The 24,458-nt window shown below is 42.2% G+C and overlaps 1 protein-coding gene across 2 annotated transcripts in view; it reads left to right on the forward strand.

Moving 5' to 3' along the window:
• Nucleotides 1-24,458, forward strand: part of SLC4A10 (solute carrier family 4 member 10) — a 312,704-nt gene that overhangs the window by 153 nt on the left and 288,093 nt on the right. For both annotated transcript variants that reach the window (XM_075317262.1, XM_075317263.1), the window contains exon 1: nt 1-51. This exon is cut by the window's left edge and continues 153 nt beyond it. In XM_075317262.1, coding sequence (XP_075173377.1) covers nt 4-51 — 48 coding nt within the window. In that variant the 5' untranslated portion in view covers nt 1-3. The remainder of the gene's footprint in view (nt 52-24,458) is intronic.

Raw genomic sequence — 24,458 nt, forward strand, 5'->3', positions numbered from 1 at the left:
GCCATGGAGCTCAAAGAGCAAGGGGCACAGATGGAGCCATTGCTGCCAACGGTAAGAGCCCATCTCTGAGCTTCTCTGTGCTCCACAATGCCCTGTATAGCAGGACGTGTGCCCCCGGCTGCTGGGCTATAGAGGGGGGGGACACAGCTGGGATCAGTCACATCTCTCTCTATATACCGTATATATACGGTATATAGACTGCCATATAGAAAAGGGGAAATCAGTGGCAGCCACACAGCAGCGCTGATCCCCATACTGCAGGGCATCTGGATAAATATAGATGTGTCCATGAAGCTGGGCAGGAAAACATTGCAGAAAGGATACATTGTGTAACTGTATTCTTGTATTTACCGGCATACATTGTATTTATATAATAATCATATCCTCTATTTATGCATTGTACATAGCATATTCTATATACTTGGTGCATAACATTAAATCATATCCTCAGCTTCCATGTCCTCACATATGGTCTGTGCCCCATTTCTTCTTGTGTGATTCCTGCTCCAATCTTCATATCTGGTTTGTCCTATGTCCCATTTTACATACCCTAAACGTTCATAAGCAATGAATATCCCATGTCATGATATCTGGACATAGTCTGTCATTATGGGGCACATAGACTATTCTACTCTTCATATATGATGTGTGCAGACCTCAATCTTCCTATCTGGTTTATAGTCTGGTGTTCTATCATCCTTATATACTACATACCCTAAGTATTTGTACATTATGTATACCTCATATCTGATGGATATATCATTCCTTCACCCCACAGGTTTCACCTATGGGAGATATGCCATGCTTCCATATGGTGCTCAACCAGTGCCTCCATATGTTTCCATATGTAATGTATAGCCCTGGCATTGTAAATGGTGCATACTGCATTTCTATTTATGTTCCATTATATATATATGTATATATATATATATATATATATATATATATATATGTCAATAGCCCAGGCTGCATACATGTTGCATCTACACGTTCTGTATACTCTACTCTTCACATCTGGTTTATACATCTATTCTTCATCCATAGTGGTTTCATGTATGATGTAGAGGACATCCATCCATTGCCCATGTCTTCATAATGCATGCCCTAATCTGTATCTACAGTGCCTTCCTATCTGATGAATATCATTCTTCATATGTCGTCTATATACCTTGCCTCCATGAATGGTGCATAGCCAATGTTTCCATATACATATAGCCCATACCTTCATAGATGCAGTTAAATATGGCTGCATCCACTCTCCTCATATATTGTGCATGCCCAGTTTACATACACAATGGCTTCATATATAGTGAAGATGATTGTATTTATATATAATTTATACACTAAATCATTGTTTCTGGTGCATAGCCGGTATGCATTGCCCTTGCTATGATATACGGTATATTATATATGCATTCATATAGGACTGCTATGGATTTGGCACATGCCAATTTGACATACACAATGCCAGTGTATCCCTATATATTGCCCATGTCTTCAGATACGGTGTCCCAGATTGCACCATAATGCCTACATGTATGATGAATATATGAGCCAGTATGTATTGCCCTTGCTTTGATAGCTGATGTATTATACACCATGCATGAATATCAGACTGCTACCACACTCTTTGGATTTGGCACTTTCCCATTTGACATACACAATGCCAGTGTCTCCCTATGTATTGCCCATGTCTTCAGATATGGTGCCCTAGGTTGCACCATAATGCCTACAAGTATGATGAATATATGGTCTATACACCATCCATTACCCCATAATTGGTGCATAGCCATTGTTTCCTTATATTATGCATAGCTCATACCTTAATTGGTCACTTATAAAACTGCATTGATATATGGTGACTACCACCATCTTCATATATGGTGTATAGCCCATGCCTTAAAAAATGGTGCAGGTCTCCATACCTGGACTATACCTCTTGCCATTTTTTGTGGTGCATACTTTATTCCTTTATACATAGCTGTAAGGCTATATTCACACAGGGCTTTTTTTGGTAAGTTTTTGTTGCGTTTTTTAGCTGCAGATTTGCTTTGGTTTTATGCAAATCCATGCTAATAAAAAGCTGCTTTTTCCAGTCTCAGAAAAGTCAATGAGATTTCTGAAATCTCATGCGCACACACAAACACATCAGGTTTTTTTTCCTGACTGTTTTGTCAAATACCTGCGTTTTTGTCAGGTTTTTAAAGAATGAGCGTGCCAATTCTTTGCTGCAGATTTGCTGCATTTTTTCATTGATACAACCCATTTTGTAGAAAAAAAGGAGCAAATCTGCACCAAATCTACAAAACGTATGAAAAACACACCAAAAATGCACCAAAAACACAGATGACTCAAGAGATTTCCTACCACAAGATCGGGTTTTGGTCAGGAAAAAAAACGTACCAAAAAAGCCTTGTATGAACATAGCCTAAAATCGCCCAAATTCTGCACACAGAGATATATGGGTAGTATATATACAGAAGGTAATGCTTATTTTGTAGGTAAGGTGATGTCCAACCTGGATTGGCTTTGCAGCGGTATATTCTATAAGACAGGTACCATGTGTGGGTGTAAAATGTAGGAAATTATCATGTACTTTCAGCAGGGACAAAAAAGCCCCATGCTGCTTAAATCAGTCAATTAATCAGCGCCGACACTGCTGATTATTCCAGTGTAACAGCCTCAGAAAAGACCTGGTCCCTGACTCATACACGTCTATAATTATTGTCAAGTATTCAGAAGTGGAGTTCATTGGAAAAAGAACATTGGCAGGAAAGGTTTCCTCCGTCGTTACCCTGCGCTGTTCACTTTCTGCATCATTAAATATCATCTTATGGATGAAAATGACGCTTTGTACATTGTATCGGAATTTTGTTTCTTCTTGTTTGTGCTTATAAGATCAATATTTATATTTGGTTTACGCTTTTATGTAGCTTTATTAATTCCACAACGCTTTACATATGTGATCATTAGGATGTATTTCTCCGACTGGTGGGAAGTAAAAGGTTCTCTTCTCTTCCAAAGCTAATAAATAACCAATATGGCTGCTCTTAAAGGGGTTGTCACCCGGCTATTGTATTCCTAATGCACCCTATACACAAAAGGGGGAACGTATTGTCATCATCCTATGCCACAAACATGGCTTATATAAGTCACATGCCTTCATAGATGGAGGATTGAGCTTGGAGCCACGGACACAGAACATGGGCACAAAGTGCATACATTTATACTGGTTATATCTGTCTCTGGACACAACTAATATATATATATATATATATATATATATATATATAAAAACATACAGTCTATATATATATATATATATATATATATACATACACATAATATATATATATATAGATATATACTGTATGTTTATATATATATATATATATATATATATTACTGTATGTTTATATATATATATGTGTATATGAGAAAAAATGTTCACATTCACATAGGTGCTGCCAGTCCAGTTTGAAGTCAGGTTAGTACCAGCATGGGAAATCGCAAGGGAACCCCTGTTTTTCATTCTGTCATATATATATATATATATATATATATATATATATATATATATACACATATATATATATATACACATATATATATATATATATATATATATATATATATATATATATATATATATATACATAAAAACACTTTTAGACTGGCAGATTTAGGAAACATGCCAGTTTTTGTACATTACCTCCATTGTTTTTGGAAACTTTTTATGGCTTCATAGGATTTTTTTTTCCAAGTATTTTGAGTGTTTTTTTGTTTTTTTCTTTCTCAAATTCAGTTTTTCCAACAAGCAAATATAAATGATCTGAATACATTTTTTTTCAACGACTTAACAACACATATTAAAGAGAATCTGTGACCAATTTTTTGCCACCTAATCTGAGAGCAGCGTAACATAGGGGCAGAAATCCTGATTGCAGCGATGTGTCACTTACTGGGCTGCTTAGTGTAGTTTTCATTAAATCTCAGTTTAAACAACAGGAGATTATCATTAGAGGACTACTTGGCGTGCTGCAGGTAGTCCAGAAAAATCCTGAGCTCTGTATAACTGTTAGATCTGCTGCAGAGAAAACATTGACTTTATCAAAATGACAGCAAACAGCTCAGTAAGTGACACATTGCTGGAATCAGGGTCTCTGTCTCTACCTTAAGCTGCTCTCAGATGGGGGAGCACAAATCTGGTGACAGATTCCCTTTAAGTGAAGATTTATTTTCACATTTTTCAAGTGATTCAATAAATGGTGATGCAATATGTGATTCAGCAAATGCAAAGAGTTGTGTAATTTTTTTATGATTCATTGGGGAACAGTTCTGGAATTCTTGACTATTATATAACATATTAAATGATTATTCCCAAAATAGTAAGTTATCCTTAAAGAGATTTTCCACTAGCTTTCTTTTATCCTAACTCTTCCTAATTAACACTTTCCTAATATACTTTACTGCTATCTACTCTGCTCCTGTTACAGGGTAGCAGACCTATGAAGGGCTTTCCACTTTCCATAACCAACATTTCAATTCAAAGTATCCTGCCTTTGAACTGTAAAATGCATTAGAAACTTAAAGAAGTTTTCCACTACTAATCTGACCCCCTTTCTTTCATCCTAACTCTTCCTGCCTAACACATTCCTAATATATTTCTACTATCTACTCTGCTCCTGTAAGGTGATCTCTAAGAGGTGCATACATACCTTTTTTGTTGTTGTAGCTTTGATCCTTCCAGCTGGAAACTGGAATTGGACCAACTAAGCATGGCCCATCACTGATGGGGGCTGAGAGGATCACTGGTGGGGATGGGGCTATTTCATGGTGACTGACAGCAGTCTGAGCACGCATGCCCAGATCACAGTTCATGCTCCTCTCAGCCCCCATCAGTGACGTTCCTGCTCAGTTGGTCCAATTCTGGTCTGCAGCCAGAAGGATCAAAGCTACAACAATAAAGGCTTGTATGAGCCTCCTAGAGATAAGCTTACAGGAACATAGTTGATAGCAGAAATATATTAGGAATGTGTTAGTTAGGAAGAGTTAGGATAAAAGAAAGGGGGTCAGATTAGTAATGGAAAACTTCGTTAAGTTTCTAATGCATTTTACAGTTCCATGGCAGGATAGTTTGAATTGAAATGTTGGCTATTATGGAAAGTGGAAAGCCATCCATAGGTATGCTACCTTGTAACTTATATACAGTTTTTCCCTTTAATGAAGTTATGTCTACATACAACACATTTGACCACTGAACACTTAATTCAGCATCTTGAAGAAAGATGAAGAAAATTAATGTTCATAATGGGGCAGCAGAAAAAAAAACCTGCATTGCTGTATGTGCACTGTTGTGATGTTTAGTCCCCCTCCCCCAAATAGTGCATTGATTACCTAGTGTCTGAATATTGTCTATCAATGATATAGATATGTATAACGGATTTTTAATTTTGCACTTTTGCATTGAGAAACACTGCAAATAACACCCTAGTAGAGCCCTATGTGACCTTATTAGTATGTTGGGGTCTTGATAAACCCTCCAGGTTGCACATTTCCTGCAGTTTTTTCTGCTTCTTCTACTCCAAATCATGACCGTCCATAATATAAAAGCAGCAATACTATACATACTTAGGCTGTGTGCACACATCCAGTAATCATCAGATAGAATGGATCCAAACACGAGTGCAAACGCAAAATTTTTGTCCATTTTGAAAACATTTTTTGCTAAAAACATTTTTTTAATATTGAAGTCAATGGAAAACGGATTTGTTAACGGATTGCTATTTATCTTCCATTTGAAACTGATCCAGTAAACAAAAAGTGGATCCTTTACAAATGCAAGAAAAATGGATGGCTAAATAGCAATTCCTTAACGGATCCATTTTCCATAGACTCCCATGGTAAAAAAAACAACGTATCCTGCAAGAATCATTTTTTTCAAAATGGACAAGAAAGTTGTGTTTGCACAATTTTTCGGCAAACAGATTGCTGCTGAGTCCAGATGATTACTGCACATGTGAGCTCAGCCTTACTTTGTTACCTTATAAATATACAGTAATATCTGGAATAAAATAAGATTCTTAGTACAGTTTTAATCAAGCTGTGATCTCCTTTATTTTGGCCCAGCACCCATCTGTCCATAGCTGATTTTAATTAGTGCTGCATATAGCCAGGTTCCTACCCGGCATGTTCCTCAGCCTGTGTGCCAGAGAGAGTTCAGCTTGCTGTTTCTTAAATACTTCTCACCAAATATACATTTCTATGTGCTGTATCATACTCTCTTACCTATATAGCACATTCATTGCCATTGATACATTATGCCATCAGTTTTTCAAAAAGATAATTATCAAGTGACAGTAAAGTCACTTGCTACCTACTCTCATAATATTGCAATGTAGCAAAGCAGAGGATTCCAGAACCTACACTACATAAGCTGGTGACAGAAGGGATTATTGTGTCTCTATTTCTCAAGGACCATCAAATACCTGGTGCTGGACCTTGTAGGGGTTCTACTCTTCTTGCCAAGCCAAGTTTACTGTTAGGCAGAGCTCCAGTCTATTGAGGCCTACTGGGTCTTCGAGAGGTGAAATACTAGAGATAAGACCATCCTGATTGGGTATACCTTATTATGGTAGGATGGCTTTTATGCTTTTTTGATCAAAATAGTGTCAACTAAGTCCCCGATGTTCTTTGCATGAAGACCCAGGTGGACCAGTCTAGGCTGCACAAGGTCAGTCTTCCAACAGAGCGTTCATCCATCAAGTCACCATGGCCTGTGATCGAGCTGAAGGCCGTTAAAAGAAAAAATAATTGGTGTTCGGCTATGACCCTAATGGAGACCCAAATGTCTGTCCTAAATGTGATGTCAATGGCCCTTATGTGGTCTAATAGAGGGGCATTGATCGAATTAGACTACCCCAATTTTGCATTTTTCATAAATAGAGAAAAGCTCTTTGTCTACAATGGCATCACGGAGGTGGCTCTTGTGAAGGACTAAATGCAGGTATAGAAAAACACAAATCAGAAGGAAAATTGGCAATATACTTAACCAAGTTAAGGAAAGGGTCATGTCCGTGGACATGTTACAGCTTTGTAAAACCTCCAAGTTGTATGGAAATGTAATTTGGAAACTATCATGTACTATTTGTGACACGTGTCATTAGATGACCTGTACCTCTGTCGATCAGCTGTTTGAAGGGGCTGAGATGCTATGGCCAATGGCTTGTCCACCTCATTGTATACATTTAATACATTTAGTGGTGACTGCAGTACCAAGTACAACCACTACTAACAGTTGGCACTGTGCCAGGAGGCCAAGGACCTCTCTGGTGCGGCTTCAATTCCGGTCATGAGCGAGAATGCTGAAAGTTTAATCTGCAAATATCTAATATTGATTGTTTATCAGTTTGGTAGCAGTATAACTTCTAGCATTTTTTCTTAAGATGGGATTACATATTTTGGCCAATGTTTAGGAGTTAAGAACAGCAGAGACTTATCGCGTTCAGTAAACCAGTCAAGTATATACAGACATTTGTTATGGTCTCCGAGGAGCGGCGAGCATCCAGGAGTGAACCCACTCGACCATGCCCTGGACTCCCCTGGAGGAGTTAACCTGGAGATAGCCCCTATACAGGGACTGTCAGGCGCAGTCTAAATGCACGATAGCCAGGACCAGTGATATCTGCTCTTATGGACAGGAGAGTCTCTGAAGACTAGTATGGATTAGCTCAGATGTGGCACAGAGGTGGAGACTCAGACGTGGCAGCACGGAGGTGAAGACTCAGACCTAGAGAACGGAGATGAAGACTCAGACATAGAGAACGGAGGTGGAGATTCAGACATCGCTGTACGGAGGTGATGACTCAGATGTGGCAGAACGGAGGTGGTGACTCAGATGTGGCAGAACGGAGGTGATGACTCAGATGTGGCAGAACGGAGGTGATGACTCAGATGTGGCAGAACGGAGGTGATGACTCAGATGTGGCAGAACGGAGGTGGTGACTCAGATGTGGCAGAACGGAGGTGATGACTCAGATGTGGCAGAACGGAGGTGATGACTCAGATGTGGCAGAACGGAGGTGGTGACTCAGATGTGGCAGAACGGAGGTGGTGACTCAGATGTGGCGTCACGGAGGTGGTGGTAACTCAGACTCTAGGAAGAGACACAGGTTAGCAGGTATAAGTAACTGGTACTAGGATATGTAATGCAGGGCAAGACACAGTAACGGGTTTGGGACCTTAGAACTAGCAATGTACTACAGATAGGCAATGTTGCTCAGGCACCTCCCATAAGGGGGAAGTGCTTTAAATACCTTCAGGGTAATTGCTAATCTCAAGGGTCACTTCCAGGTAATAGGACGCCAGCCCTTTAAGAAAGGGGTCGTGGCCGCGCGTGCACCCTCCAGGCACTCCCAGAAGGCCTGCGTGTGGCCTGGAAGCAGGAGGAGGACACGGCAGGCCCCGGGGCAGGAATGGGGAACATGGGCCCACCTGGCAGGTGAGGAGGACCGCGCCACTGCCGAGGCATAAGAGTGGGAGCATGAGGGGGCACCTCGTGAGGACTGGCAGTGTGAGCGTGCGGAGGTGCCACACTGGGACCGGGCGCTACAATATTCCTTGACCCTTGACTACCTTGACTATATTCTGCCTAGTTTTAATAATGCTCTTGCTGTCTATTCCTGTATACAGATTATCATATATTGCTATTATACACTGATTTAGTCACTTGATGGAAGCATTTGAGCACAAACCGTACACAACCAGACTTCTTCTATATTTGGAAGGTCTCAAGGTTGGACTGACATTGCTTTGATAAGCCAGGAGCGAGATGACTTGTTTTCGCAACGATCTTCAGAGATGATTTTTTTTTTTAATTAAGACAGCACTTTTTCACACTACGTCTTTTTAACATGCGTCCTGAACGTTTTTTTGCTGCAAAAGCGGATCCTGCTTTTACAGCAAAAAACGCATGCAAACGCATGTGTTACTTTGCAGGATCCTGTCACTGGATGTTTAGGGGCGGGCATGTGATCGGGAGTGATGGGAACTAAACGTGCCAGACTGGGAGCCGGCTTCTTACAACTGCGGAGGTTCGTAACCAAGGTAACCATCGGGTATACTTGCTTGGATACCCGATATTTACTTTGGTTACGAGCGTCTGCAGCTGCTAGGAGCCGGGCTCCCTGCACACGTAACCAACGTAAACATCGGGTAACTAAGACCGCGGTTACCCGATATTTACCTTGGTTACGAGTGTCCGCAGCTCTCAGGTGGAGGAGAGGGAGGGGGAGAGACAGAGAGAGAGGTAGGAGAGCGAGGGACTGATCACGCGAGACTGGTTCTGGGCATGCTCAGTAGAGCAAGCAGGATCCTGTCTATCAGCATGCCAGCGTTCACATGCGTTTGCGTGCTGTTTAGTCAGGATCCAGCGATTTGCAGTATTTGGACGCAGCTCAAAAACGCTACATGTAGCGTTTTTGAAAGATGTTAAAAAACTGCAAGTCGCTGGATCCTGACTATAACACACGCAAACGCAGGTGAACGCATGTTAACGCGAGTCCATTGCAAATACATTGAAATGAAAACGCATTTGCACTGGATCCGTTTTTGCGTTAAAAGAACGTTCAGGACGCATGTTAAAAAGACGTAGTGTGAAAGCAGCCTTACATTGCTTTACTGCTCCAAATTTTACACAACCCTCAGTTCACATTGATAATAACCCACTGACATCTCACCCTCCACCAAGATATCTTCTCCTCTGACCTGTTGAGGAGCCAATTTAAAATTAGGTTACATGTTCATGCTCTATATATCTAGACCCCAGTTATATTTATTCACTATGTTTGTTTTGTTTAAAGGAAACCTGTCACCAGATTTGGTGACTATAAGCTGCAGCCACCACCAGTCGGCTCTTATATACAGCGCTCCACAATACTGTATATAAGAGCCCAGGCCGCTGTGTACAACGTAAAAATGACTTTATAATACTTACCTAAGGGATAATACTCACCTAAAGCCTGCTTTACACCTTACAATTAAGCATACGATATTGTATGCGATGTGACACGCCCCCATCGTATGTGCGGCACATTCAGTTTGTTGACCGTGTCGCACAAACGATTATTTGCCATCACACGTAGTTACCTTCCATACGACCTCGATGTGGGCGGCAAACATCCAATTCCTGGAGTGGGAGGGACTTTCGGCGTCACAGCGACGTCACGCGGCCGCCGGCCAATTGAAGCGGAGGGGCGGAGATGAGCGGGACGTAAACATCCCGCCCACCTCCTTCCTTCCGCATTGCCGGCGGGAGCCGCGGTGTAACGGGGGCAGGGGGCGCCTCAGGGGGTGTAGTCGGGTCCCCTCGCCTTGTGGGCTGCAGGCTGAACCCCGGCCCGGCCATTACTTGCAATACAGGTGTGTTGTTGGGGCAGAGTGTGGATGCATGGGGCCCATTCATGACAGCGTTCTTTCCCAGCTCTCCAGCTCCTTTTTCACTTTCAGGAAAGAGACAATTGCAGGCAGCGGATAAACCAAACACCGATTTTTTAAACAAAGCTTCCATCTTTTTGTTTGCAGCAGGTTTACTTTAGTACGTTACAAGTTACAGGTCCTTTTCTACAAAAACGGTTTCCTTTTTCTCTACGGGAACTTTCCTTTGCCTGCAGGGGCCAATTGTTATCCCCCTAGCAGTGGTACTCCTATCCCGATTTTAGTCCAGCCCTTTCCCAGGGATTTGTATTGAACTAGGGGACGGCTTCAGTACTCACTACCGGCTCCGGATTAGCTCCAACTTCTTCGCTCCACTGCCACAGCACCCACTCCTGCACTCTGCCCCGGCACTTCTCCTCAGCTCACTCTCCTGTTACTTCTCCCAGCACACTGCCCTGCATTCAGAGCCCAACCCCCCTTCTCTTCCCTCCTAGGCTGCCCTGCCCCTTCCTTCCCTGTCACTGTTACCAGGGGAACCACTCACTACACTGGCACCTAGGGGGGGAGAACCGTACATAACACATAACATTGTACAATGTGCCACCATACTCCTGTGGCGTCTTCAGGGGGGGATTCTCTTTCCCGGTTCGGGGGTCCGACTACCCCTTACAGCGGGACGCAGGTAAGATCTGTTCATCGTTGCCGGGGTGTCACACACTGCGATGTGTGCTGCCTCGGGAACATTGAACAACCCAACGTGCAATTTTTAGCAAATGAACGACGTGTATGTGATGAGAACGGTTTTACGTTCAATCGCAATCGCACGTAGCTGTCACACGCTACAACAACACTAACGATACCGGATGTGCGTCACTTACGACGTCACCCCGCCAACACATCGTTAGATATGTTGTAGCGTGTAAAGCCCGCTTAAGGGTCGGTGCGGTTTCAGACTTGTCAGATGGGTGTCTCAATTCTTCGCTACCGGCGCCTCCTCTTTCGGCAATCTTTGTCCTCCTTCTTCTGAAGCCTGGGTGCATGATGCGTCCTACATCATCCACACTAGCTGGCATTGAGGTCCTGCGCAGGTGCAATACAATACTTTGATCTGCGCTCTTCAGGGCAGATCAAAGTCACCGGTGCAGGACCTCAATGCCGGCTAGTGTGGATGACTTAGGACGTGTCATGCACCCAGGCTTCAGAAGAAGGAGAACAAAGATGGCTGAAAGAGGAGGCACCGGTACCAGAGAACGGAGACACTCATCCGCAGTCTACACCGCACCGCCCCTTAGGTGAGTACTATAAAGTCATTTTTTACATTCTACAGAGTGGCCTGGGCTCTTATATACAATATTCTGGAATGCTGTTTATAAGAGTCTACTGGTGGTGGCCGCAGCTTATAGTCGCCAAATCTGGTGACAGGTTCCCTTTAAGATCTTAAGTTATGCTATAGGCTCAGCTTTGGCTTATGGTTGGTGGAGGCCACTGGGCAAAGAAAAACAACTTGTTGAGAGCCTCTACATTAACGTAGGCAGCTACTGGCTAACTGACCTGGCCTTTACCACTAAATCCTCTTTCCACTAGCACATATCCCAAGACTGTTCTAAATTACTGTATTTTCTGGCGTATAAGACGACTTTTTAACCCCTGAAAATCTTCTCAAATGTCGAGGGTCATCTTATATGCCCAGTCGTCGGAAAATATGGTAGTCCAGAAGATGAAAGTCTGATAAAAAAAATCAAAGCCTTCCATATACCCAGTCGGGCATTGCTTCCAATCCATGTGGAATTTGATCACATGTGCAGGAGGGAGGCAACGGGCCACTTGGGTGCCACATTCCTTCGCCAAGGATGTGAGTTTGGGTGGGGTGCAGGACAATTACTGGTTTCTTCAGTGGTTTATAGCTGTCACTTTAGGAGTAGATACTATAGATAACTTTAAGAAAAAGCAATGGAAGATTGCGTGAGACCAATATGCAATTAAAGTCCTAACCCTCTTAGCCTTTCATAACTTAGAGTCTTATAGGCCTCAGGTGGTTTAGATGTGGTGGTCTTGACCCTTAATTCTTAACAGTAACAGCAACGACACCCATTATATTCTGCCTGGGACTCAGACTAGCTGGCTCCCATTATGAGGCTGCAAAACGCATCCACCTGGAAGACTCAGAGCGCCGCATCAGCCGGCCCAACGCCGCCCCCTGACAGCTGCGCCTGGGGCACATGCCCCGCCAGCCACTCCCTACGCCTTTGATCTTTGCTATGGGCCTCATTTATCTGTACCTACACATACTATTTGACCATTTTTTTTAAAGAGTAACTAAACTTTGCATGTAAGTATCCTCCACATATTCCAAGGTTATACATTTTTTCAATTACTTCATTACCTTATTTTGCTTCCTTATCTCCCAAACACTGCCCTGTAGTGCCTTGTAATGCCAAGTTCATGCTATATTAGGAACTGCTTATAACTACTAATTAGCAAACATCCCTACACTATATACAAACTATCAGGTCAGGACTTTCCCTGTCCTCTCGTCCCTGGGTTGTGAACTGTCCAGAAATTCCAGGTCAGGTTGTAAAATGAAGGCACTTTTTTGCCCTGTCCATAGATAAAAATGTTTAGGTGTCTGTGACTTTTTTTGAAGCTGTAGAATCTTATACAGATTATTTTGGTAGTAATTATCATCATTTTGCAGTTTACAGTGGATGCACCTAATGTTTTCATTTCAGAACTATGGACTTTAGATATAGATCATTTATAATCATAACGATTTATTAGGGTTTTCTAATGTGTCTGTAAAAAATATTGTCTTTCCATGATTTTTTGATAAGCTGTTTGTGACAGTGGTGGGTGTGGACCGTCTGTGCAACTGACCGGGCTTACCCTGGAGGGGCATAACTTGCTACCTGGTCTTTGCTGAAACCTCTGATGGTGAAGATAGATTTGGGACATTAGGGTAGTCACCAGGTGCTACTCCAGGGCAGTCCCATGACCTGCAGAAGCTGAACTAAACTGTCTTTCCATGATTTTTTGATAAGCTGTTGTACCGCCCCGCGCTTGGCTGCAGCCGAGCCGCTCAGATCCGGGCTCGTTGGTGGGTGGCTCGAGCGCCTCCAGACCTGGGGTCACTTCGCTCTGAAAGGTGGTGCTGGCGCTTTTGGATGGGGGTAGGTAGGTGCACGGCCGGAGCTGTGTTTGAGTTCGTGACGCCACCCACGGGTTGTGGTGAAGTTGGACACCACCGCTGTGATTACTGGGCACCCGGGGGAGATGGTAGTGCAGCAAGATGTTAACCCCTCCATGGGTAGGGATGATGGCCCGGTTATTGACACACACACAAGTCTATGGTAAACCAAGTTGATGGTGGTCGGTGCCCGCAGCCGGCTGCGTCTGGTCCCCCACCCGGTTCAGTGGTCTTGGCCTTTCTCCTGCACCGTGTTGTGTACTTTGGCTGCCTGCGCTTGCAGCATCAGGAGTCCGCTCCCTGGCTGTGTGGATATCGGGAGAGCCCTTTTGCCCGCAGACGCTGGCCCATGGGATCTCTCTGCCTGTGCGGTGGCTTTCTATCCCCCTCGGTGGGCTGTTGTCTTCAGTCGGGACTTGGGTGGGAAAGGACCTATAGTCCAGACCGCAATCAGTTAATTAACTCAGTCCAGTGGATTCTGGACCTTGTTTCAGGGTCTGAGTACCCCCCCTGTTTGCGCTGGTTTCCGAGTCGGTTCCCCAAGTCGGTACCGGCAGCCCACTACCCTGTCCCGGTCCACCACAGTTCCACTGAGCGTCTTCCCGGCTCCTGCAGGCTAAGGCCACCGTTTGCCTCCTAGCCAAAGGTGCCCGGGCTCCAACCCCGGCACCTGTCAGACTCCTTCACTCCACTTCACTCTCCACTAAACTGATCTGACTGACTGCCTGTGTTTCCTGCCTCAGGCCCTCTGAACTCCTTAGTGGGCATGGCCAACTGCCTGGCTCCGCCCCCTGCTGTTTCCATCAAGCACTGAGGGAGGTGACTAGGTTTTAATGGTTGGCTGATGACACCTTTTTGGGGTCTATCTGTGACTACCTGGCTAGTCCAGGGCGTCACACTGTCTGTGACGTTGGTGGGTGTGGACCATCTGCGCCACTGGCCGGGCTTACCCTAGAAGGGCATAACTTACTACTTGGTCTTTGCTGAAACCTCTGATGCTGAGGATAGATTTCGGCCATTAGGCTAGTCACCAGGTGATACTCCAAGGCAGTCCCCAGACCTGCAGCAGCTGAACTGAACTGTCTTTCCATGATTCTTTGATAAGCTGGCTGTGACGTTGGTGCGTGTGGACCATCTGCGCCACTGGCCGGGCTTACCCTGGAGGGGCATAACTTACTACCTGGTCTTCGCTAGAGTCTTTGATGGTGAGGATAAATTTGGGCCATTTGGCTAGTCATCAGGTGCCACTCCAGGGCAGTCCCCAGACCTGCATCAGCTGAACTGAGGGTCAGGGATGCAAATACAAAATACAGGCCATAAAACGGAGATGTGGTCAGACAGTCCGATGTCGGTTCAGGCAGCACAGGTTCAGAATATGAAGTTGGGGTCAGGAGAGAACAGAACAGAATAAATGAGTAAACAACCCAGGGTCGGTAACAGGACAGTCAGAAGAGAGGAACTGGCTATTATATCCACTACTGGCAGGGGCTAGACCAGAGAGCAACACTATGCAAGACCCAGGTATACAAATTCCTGCAGTCTGGTTGCACTTCACTATAGCTGGGTGCAAACTCTCCAGCAATAGAAAGATGCAGCAGTGCTGGGAATGTTACAAGAGGCAGTTCAGCGAGATGATCTAACACCGGAAGGAGTTGAGTGGCTCTGGCCATGAGTAAGATGGCGTCCCCATACCATGCGATTCACCGGCATGATACTGTTTAAGAAAAGTACAAAATCAAGTTGGCAATCCTACCCTCTACTTCCCATCCTGGTACTAAGACAGGGGAATTATTATACTCTGATTATTTGAATCTGTATTCAAACAGATGTTTGCTGAGCAGCAGTTAAATGCAGCTCATAAAGAACCACAAACTTTGCAACTTTGCATTGAAGCAGCACTGAAGCACAGTGTCTGGGAGAAAAGAAACAAAATATTATAATTAAATATATCAAGTATACTACATAAAGACACCCCCCCCCAAAGATAAAAAAAAACCCAAAAACATTTTGCATTGCCTGGAAGATAATTAAATAAAAAAACAAAAATAAAAAAAAAATAAGATTTATTTTGTGCTATATGTAAAATGAAAACTTGACTATTGGCAAATAAAGAGTTAAATGTAAAATTAGTCTTTCAAGAATAGTTACAATCAAATTCGCTGAGTCTTATAGCGATGACTAATTGTATATACTTAACCTCGCTAACCATAAGAATCACTGTCTTATTTTTAAATGTTGCGAAGAAACCTCTGTGCATTCCTTCAGGGTGTAATATGTAGATACTAAAACACATTAAGGCTTAAAGAAGACCTGTCATCAAATAAAAAATTACCAGTGTTTGATCTTATATTATCCCCGCTCTTACCCTTAATATTAGGGCTTTTGTTCCCTAAAATCTGCCATACAGATCCAGAGATATGGACCGTTTTATTCAGTGCTAATTTTGAGTGGCTTTACTAAGAGGGCGTGGATTGGTAATTATAAAGAGCAGACTATAGACACGCCCCCGAGGATCATAAATTGATTGAAAATGGCCCATACAGTATCTGTGGAACAGCTTTATGTATTTTGAAAAAAAAACAAAAAACTGTATTACTCAGGGAAACAACCTAAATGAAATAAAAGCAAAATCTTGTATCTTTTCACCTGATGACAGAGCTAATGGATTACACATGTTTTGTTATACACATGTTTATCTCCATTGTGTGTATTCAAACAAAAAAAATAGAGAAAAAGAAGGCAACTTGGACATATTTCACACAAAACTCCAAAAATAGACTCTTAAAGGTCCCTGTTGTAATGGTTTGGAGTGGTGGCAAAACATTTGTATCACCTCTTTTTTCATATAGTTCCAGACATATGTCCTTTTTATTTAGTGGACCTTTCTATCATCTTTAGCAAGGGGGCATAGCTCACAGGATATTAATGCAAAATAGCTTAAAGGCACGCCCTATGGGATGTTGTGAGCCACACCTCCATGTAAACAATGTGAAAATTAGCACTAAACACGGGCTCCTTCTTCAGGCAGGTTGACAAATCCATAAGTGAGACAAGAGTACAACATTTAAGAGATGTGGTGCCTCCTAATGATAAGCTAAGGCTATAAAGTAATTAATTTTTAAACCTGCCTGAAGAAGGAGCCTCTTAATGCTTGCAAATATTATTTTTCTGGTTAGCAGGTGGCTGGTATTATCAGGCTGGGAAGGTCCATGCTTATTTGGCCCTCCCCAGCCTGAAAAAATCAAAATGCTGTGGAGAGAAAAGCGCACATAGGGTCTTATCTGGCAAACAATGCAGGCTTAGAAAATGAAAACAGGTGCTCACCTATGGAAGTTGTGACAGGCACAACTCCTATGTATGCAGTAAATGGTCAAGCAGCAGCCCCGATGATGCAACAGGGAATCATGAATGGATAAGAAAGTCGGGTTTAACACTGCGCTAAAACCATGAAGCCAAACGATGTGATGAATTCTTTGCTATATTTTCTTTATTTAGGCCAAGTCTACATGTTTCAAAGGCATGTCCGCCTTCTTCATCAGGACAAAGGAAAAAAAGATCATGCTGTTTTTTCCTTTGTCCTGATGAAGAAGGCGGACATGCCTTTGAAACATGTAGACTTGGCCTAAATAAAGAAAATATAGCAAAGAATTCATCACATCGTTTGGCTTCATGGTTTTAGCGCAGTGTTAAACCCGACTTTCTTATCCATTCATGATTCCCAGCCTGAAAAAAAGCAGCCCACAGCCTCCCCAGAAGTAGTGCATCTATTAGATGTTCCAATTCTGATGGTTTGCCCAGCTCTTCCTGATTGCAGTGCAGTGGAAATTGGGGTAATACTTTTGTGGCTGATGTCAGTTGGCTGTGAATTAACAGAGCTGTCATCAATCCCTTTCCAGTCTAAAAATTGCAGTCACTCCAGCAGTGACACATCCATTAGATATGCCAATTCTGGCACTTTGCCCATCTCTTCCTGATCACCCTTCTGCAGTGGAAATCAGGGTAATACTTTTGGGGTTAATCTCAGCTGTGAATTAACAGCTGGCATCAATCCCTGGTGTTAGTAAAGGAGAGGCGTTTATCAGACATCCTCATTCCTGACACAGCAAGTGTTTTTTTTTTTAACTGTACATTTGCCAGGTTACTAATGGAGATGTCTAATAGACTCTTCTCCAATATTAACACCACGGATTGAAGCCAGCTGTCAATTCACAGCTGACATAAACCCCAAAACGATTACCCCAATTTCCACTGCACCAGGGCAATCAGGAAGAGATGGGCAAAGTGCCAGAATTGGGGCATCTAATGGCTGCACCACTTCTGGGGTGGCTGCAATTTTTAGACTGGGGAGGGATTGATGCCAGCTCTGTCAATTCACAGCTGACGTCAACCACAAAAGTAGAAAAAACTCAAAGTCGATAACGCTGGGCACTGTTCACAGTATGCCGAGGCAATTTTACTGGGAACTCCATTATACTATCACACACCATGGTTCTCAGATGGTTAATATCTTCAGCAGTAAAGCAGAAAAAACAACAAAGCTACCACGGTGCTCTTTCAAAGCAAACACACGTTCATATTGAAAAATAGGAAAATCGAAAGGCACTCACCGTTAAAGCTGTACAAAATTCCTTTATTGCAAAAAGGGTTACAGATCAGGGCATCACTGGAGGGAAAAGCACACAAACATGCCGGACAAAAGTATTATCCCGATTTCCACTGCACCAGGGCAATCAGGTAGAGCCAGGCAACCATCAGGATTGGAAAATCTAGTAGATGCTGCTATTTTCAGGCTGGGAAGGGCCAAACAAACATGAGCCTTCCCAGTCTGATAATACCAGCCCTCAGTTTTGTCTGCTTTACCTTTGCTGGTTATAAAAATTAGAGGGGAACCAATGCCATGTTTTCTTTTGGGCATAAAAGTACTTATGTCCATTTTTCTGGCGAACACAGTACCACAATATAATTTTTTTATTGCATATCATACTATGCATGTGAGAAAGGAGTTTGGATTGATTGATCAGTAATGGTCACGGCATGATGAGCTTACTACTATGGTTGCAGGGCTGAGATCTGTACGTCAGACTTTTCATTTAGCAGCGTCTTACGACTCAATGAGCTGGAATGAGTTACAATAGATGAGGTTGGACTTGTGTGCCTGGCTCTTATCAAAGATGAAACCGAGCACATCCTATTACACATATCAACTAATAAGTCAGATTCTGATGTCTAGTAACAGGTTTTTTAGTTTTTTTTAGTTTTTTTTGCTTATGACAGTATTCTTTAAGCTATAGATGATTTCTATGAGCATGTTACTTTATTTGTAATAGAATTTAATAAAACTTATGTTTATTTACCATTTTGCATCAAAACATCTTGCAAAGTTTAAAAGCAAAGTGTCATCAGAAAATGATCCATCATCAGGTTTTTATATTAACTTTATTTAAAAATAATGTAGCGTACAAATAAAAAAAAAAAAAATTTGCAATTTTCATATAGGTCACTGTGGCTTTTTAGGTTCATACTTCTAGAGTTTTCAGATGTCTCATTATCATCACAGCCAGGAATACAATGACAGGCAATGACTGCTTTATTCAGCAGATAACACACGATCCAACACTCGTAGAAGGTGATGTCACAGCTCCCCCTAAAATTCTTCACAGTGACATTTGCACACACTCATTAACTGCTTTGAGGCAAAAGATAAGGTCTTAGCCAGTCTATTGCTGCTAATGTATTTATGAATATCCTGAAAGAACAGAGTATAAGTAAAAAAAAGCCCAAGTGACCCGTGTGAAAAATTGCAAAATTTCTAAATTTTATAATACAGATTGTGATGTGAAAGAAAATGAAATTAACAAAATTTGTAAAAAAAAGTTCATATAATACAAACATATAAAATACTAGCTGTAGTACCCGGCGTTGGATAGTAACTATCTCTCTGTCTGTCTCTCTCAGTCTGTTTGTCTTTCCCAGTTTCTGTCGGTCTCTGTTTTTCTCTCCCAGTCTCTATTTGTCTCTCCCAGTCTCTGTCTGTCTCCCCGTCTAGCTCCCTGTCTGTCTCCTCATCTGTCACCCCATCTGTCTCCCCATCTGTCTGTCTCTGTGTGTCTGTCTCTGTCTCTTTCCTTGTCTGTCTGTGTGTCTATCTCTCTGTATGTCTGTCTATCTCTGTATCTGTCTCTCTCTATCTCTGTGTCTGTCAGTCTGTCTGTCTCTTTCCCCATCTCTGTCTCTTTCCCCGTCTCTGTCTCTTTCCCCGTCTCTGTATCTTTCCCTGTCTGTCTGCCTCTGTCTGTCTCTTTGACTGTCTGTCTCTTTCTCTGTCTATTTCCCTGTTTGTCTCTGTCTGTCTGTCTGTCTCTGTCGCTTTCCCTTCCTCTTATTCTGTCTGGGCCTATGTCTGTCTGTCTCTCTCTCTTTTTCTGTCTCTCTCTCTCTATCCGTCTCTCCACCGACATCTTATTATCTCACACATAAGCTTCTTATACTATGAATGTCTTTCGTTCCTATAGAAACCACTCACAGGTCCTATTAATAACCTTTAGCTTGCAGCTCCATTCACTTTAATGGAGGCAGGTTTTTTGGAGAGTAACTGTAAAGCGCAGGGTTAAATTTTCCTGTCAGTCTATGACATTCCCTGAGTCACATTGGGTGTCTGTGCAAAATTTCGTGATTGTAAATGCGACGGTGCAAATTCCTTTAGTTGACATACATGCATACACACACACAAACACACACACACACACACACATACTGTACATACATACACTCAGCTTTAGATTTAAATATTTGTATTTTGTAAATAATGACTGATGTTTCGCTAAGTAAATTAAAGCCTTTGCAACAAGTAGAAGTGTCCTGACTCTCCTGGTCGCTTCGTATTGAGGATAATAAGCCTCCTTGCTCTGATTTGTGGATAAAAATTCAGGCCTCGATTATAAAAAGCTCTAAGCGGCACATTAAAAACGATCTAAGTGATCATTAAAATCAGTTGACTTTTTGGACAGCAGCTGCCGTTTGATGTAAAATCAATCTGTTGATGAGAAAATTAAAGTGCGCAGTGTTCCCCAGCCCTGAAATCTGTTCCAAAACTGCTCTGAAAATGCATTAAATCTCCCCTGACTTGATTTTCGTGTTTAATTAATAATGACAGTGGGCACGAGTCACCTAATCTGCAGCTATATCTATGTATTTGGCATCCATGCTTTAAATATGTAAATCAGAAATTGGACGAGAGCAATATATTAGACAATAGACAATGTAGACGGCAGAATGGTCCCTTTTTGTAATGATGTGATGTATGATCTCTGTAAAATATTCTGTGGCTTTAGGTATCTGCACATGATGTGTTATTCAGGGGATTCTGCCCGGAATCCCCCTGAAAAAGCACTGCGAAACCGCACAAAAAAAATGGTTGTCAGAAGCAGACATTTTTTTCTAATCCTGAAAACCACATTAAGCAATCATTATGTTACACATGGGTTTTATGTCATAATCCGTTTTATATTCCGCTTTTTCAGGGTGATTCCGCCAGAATCCCCCTGAAAAGGCACTGTGAAACCAGCCCAAAAAATGAATGTAGGGCACAGCAATGTGAAAACAACTTGCTGTCCACATCTAGCATTGTAGTTAAGCTGCATTGAAGTGAGAGGGATTGAGCTGCAATGTTTCACATGACCTGTGGACAGATGTGGCGCTGTTGTTGTCAGAAAGCAGCCATGTCTTTCTACTCCTGAAAGCCCCATTAAGCAATCATTATGTCACACATGGGTTTTATGTAATAATCTGTTTTATATTCCGCTTTTTCTGGGAGATTCTGCCTAGAATCCTCCTGAAAAGGCACTGCACAAGCGAACCAAAAATTGAACGTAGTGCACAGCAATGTGAAAACAACTTACTGTCCACATCTATCATTGCAGTTAAGCTGCATTGAAGTGAGAGGGATTGAGCTGCAATGCCTCACATGACCTGTGGACAGATGTGGCGCTGTTGTGTTAAAAAAGCAGCCAGGTCTTTCTAATCCTGAAAACCCCATTAAACAATCGTTATGTCACACATGGGTTTTATGTAATAATCCATTATATATTCAGCTGTTTTAGGGGGATTCTGCCCAAAATCCCCCTGAAAAGGCACTGCGAAACCGGCCTAAAAAATGAACATGGTGCACAGCAATGTGAAAATGAATTGCTGTCCTGATCTATCATTGCAGTTAAGCTGCATTCAAGAGAGAGGGATTAAGCTGCAATGTCTCACATGACCTGTGGAGAGATGTGGCACTGTTGTTGTAAGAAAGCAGCCATATCTTTCTAATCCTGAAAACCTCATTAAGCAATCGTTATGTCACACATGGGTTTTATGTAATAATCCGTTTTATGTTCCGCTTTTTCAGGGGGATTTTGCCCACAGTCCCCCTGAAAAGGCACTGCGAAACAGGACCAAAAATGAACACGGTGAACTATGCAGAGCCTATGCAGAGCGCAAAAGTGAAAACATCACTTGCTGCTGTGCTCTGCTCTTTGAACACTTATTGGGATAGGCTGTATCAATTCAACGTCTTCCTATGCAGAGCGCAGCATTCGAGCTGACTGTGTCACTGGCATTCAGTTTGAATTTGCAGAGTGCAGTAGCCAGTTACAAAGTCCGCTGATGATTAACATATATACGGTGCTGTATATATGTATATATATATATATATATATATATATATATACTGTATATATTCCTTTTTTATTTTTAGAACTATTTATTATAGTTGAGCTGAATAAGTGTTCAAATATGCAGAGAGCAGCGGCCCTGATACATTGACAGTACTGCTGCTCTCTGCATATTATAGGTAGCTGGGAGAGGGCTCCAATTATGAAGTCAAAACAATAGAAGATAGTAAGATATTGGTAAGATATAAAGCCGCACGTTTCAATCCTGAAGTGCAAAATGAGCAGACTGCATGTGTTCCCATTAAAGGAGCATTAACTGCATCTTCTATTCTCTGGACGGTCGTTATCAGCAGAGTCCGTGTCCTGCATTTCCGCTTCTCTATATATTAGGAGTTAACAGAATAGTTAGTGATGATGCACGGCCATTATGAATAATGCGTCTCAATATGGAACCTCACAATGAAATCCATGGGAAGCACCGTATGAACAACAATGGCTTTCTAATTAACTCTAGGGTTTAGGAGAAGTGAAAGAGTTTTTCCATGAAAGTTTATGGTGGTGTTATCAGTCCTTGTAAAGAAGGAGGAGGTGAGCTGTGAAATCACCTACTGTGACTGGTGAATACTGGGTTATCTCCTGTGTATAGATTTATCATTCACTGTAAAGGAGGAGGAGGTGAGTTGTGACATCTCCTATTGTGGATGATGAATCCTGTGTTATCTAATATATATATATATATATATATATTATATATATATATATATATATATATATATATATATATATATATATATATATATATATATTAGATAACACAGGATTCATCATTCACAATAGGAGATGTCACAGCTCCCTTCCTCCCCTCCTGTACAATGCTGTTAACACTTTTATATATATATATATATATATATATATATATATAAAAGTGTTAAGTGTTAACAGCATTGTACAGGAGGGGAGGAAGGGAGCTGTGACATCACCTATTGTGAATGGTGAATCTACAGTTATCTACTGTAAATAGAGGTGTAATGAATCATTGTACAGAAGGAGGAGGTGAGCTGTGACATCACCTATTGTGAATGGTGAATCCTGTGTTACCTTCTGTAGATAGAGGTGTAATCAGTCATTGTATAGAAGGAGAAGGTGAGCTGTGATATGACCTATTGTAAATGGTAAATTATGTGTTATCTACTTTATAGAGACGTGTAATGAGTCATTGTACAGGATGGGAGGAGATGAGTTGTGACATCACCTATTGTGAATGATGAATCCTGTGTTATCTATTATTTATAGAAGTTTTAACAGCATTGTACAGGAGGGGAGGAGGTGAGCTGTGACATTACCTATTGTAAATGGTGAATTCTGTGTTATCTACTGTATATTGAGGTGTAATCAGTCATTGTACAGAAGGAGAAGGTGAGCTGTGATATCACATACTGTAAATGGTAAATTATGTATTATCTACTTTATATAGAGGTGTAATCAATCATTGTACAGGAGGGGAGGAGATGAGCTGTGACATCTCATATTGTGAATGGTGGATCCTGTGTTATCTCCTGCATATAGAGTGCGGCCGGTGCCATCTAGTGGCCAAAAGGGAAGTGGTAGCAAAGGTATTAGTAACATTGGGTCAGTGATGGCTAGGACAGCAGAGTGCCTTATAGATAGACAAGATGTAGCAGAATTAGGCCGGTTTCACACATCTGGCTTTTTGCCGGTTTGGCGGATGCGGCGCATGCCAGTACAGTGTGTACAGTACAATTGCAGCGCGACAAGCTGTCATGTGACCGGAGCATGTGACCCAGAAGTTACAGCGCTGTCATTGTACTGTATACACTGTACGGGAGTGCACCGCATCCGCCAAACCGGCGAAAAGCCGGATGTGTGAAACCGGCCTTAGAAAAGTGCAGGTTAGGCTACTTTCACATTTCCGTCTTTTACCCTCAGTCACAATCCATTTTGTGACTGACGCGACTGATCCGTTTCAGATAGTGTTAAAAATGATGCGACGGATCCTGTGAAAAAACAGATCCGTTGTACTATTTATTTTTTCATGGGAAAGGTTATGCACCATACAAAAACAATATGTACCCATCGGGGGAGGAAAGAGAGAGAGAGAGATATTTCTAACCGGAAAGGATTTTACACATCTGAGCATGCTCAGTTGCTAAAAGACGGATCCGTCA

Source organism: Anomaloglossus baeobatrachus, chromosome 7 (assembly GCF_048569485.1).
Source record: "Anomaloglossus baeobatrachus isolate aAnoBae1 chromosome 7, aAnoBae1.hap1, whole genome shotgun sequence".
NCBI classification, from domain to species: Eukaryota; Metazoa; Chordata; class Amphibia; order Anura; family Aromobatidae; genus Anomaloglossus; species Anomaloglossus baeobatrachus.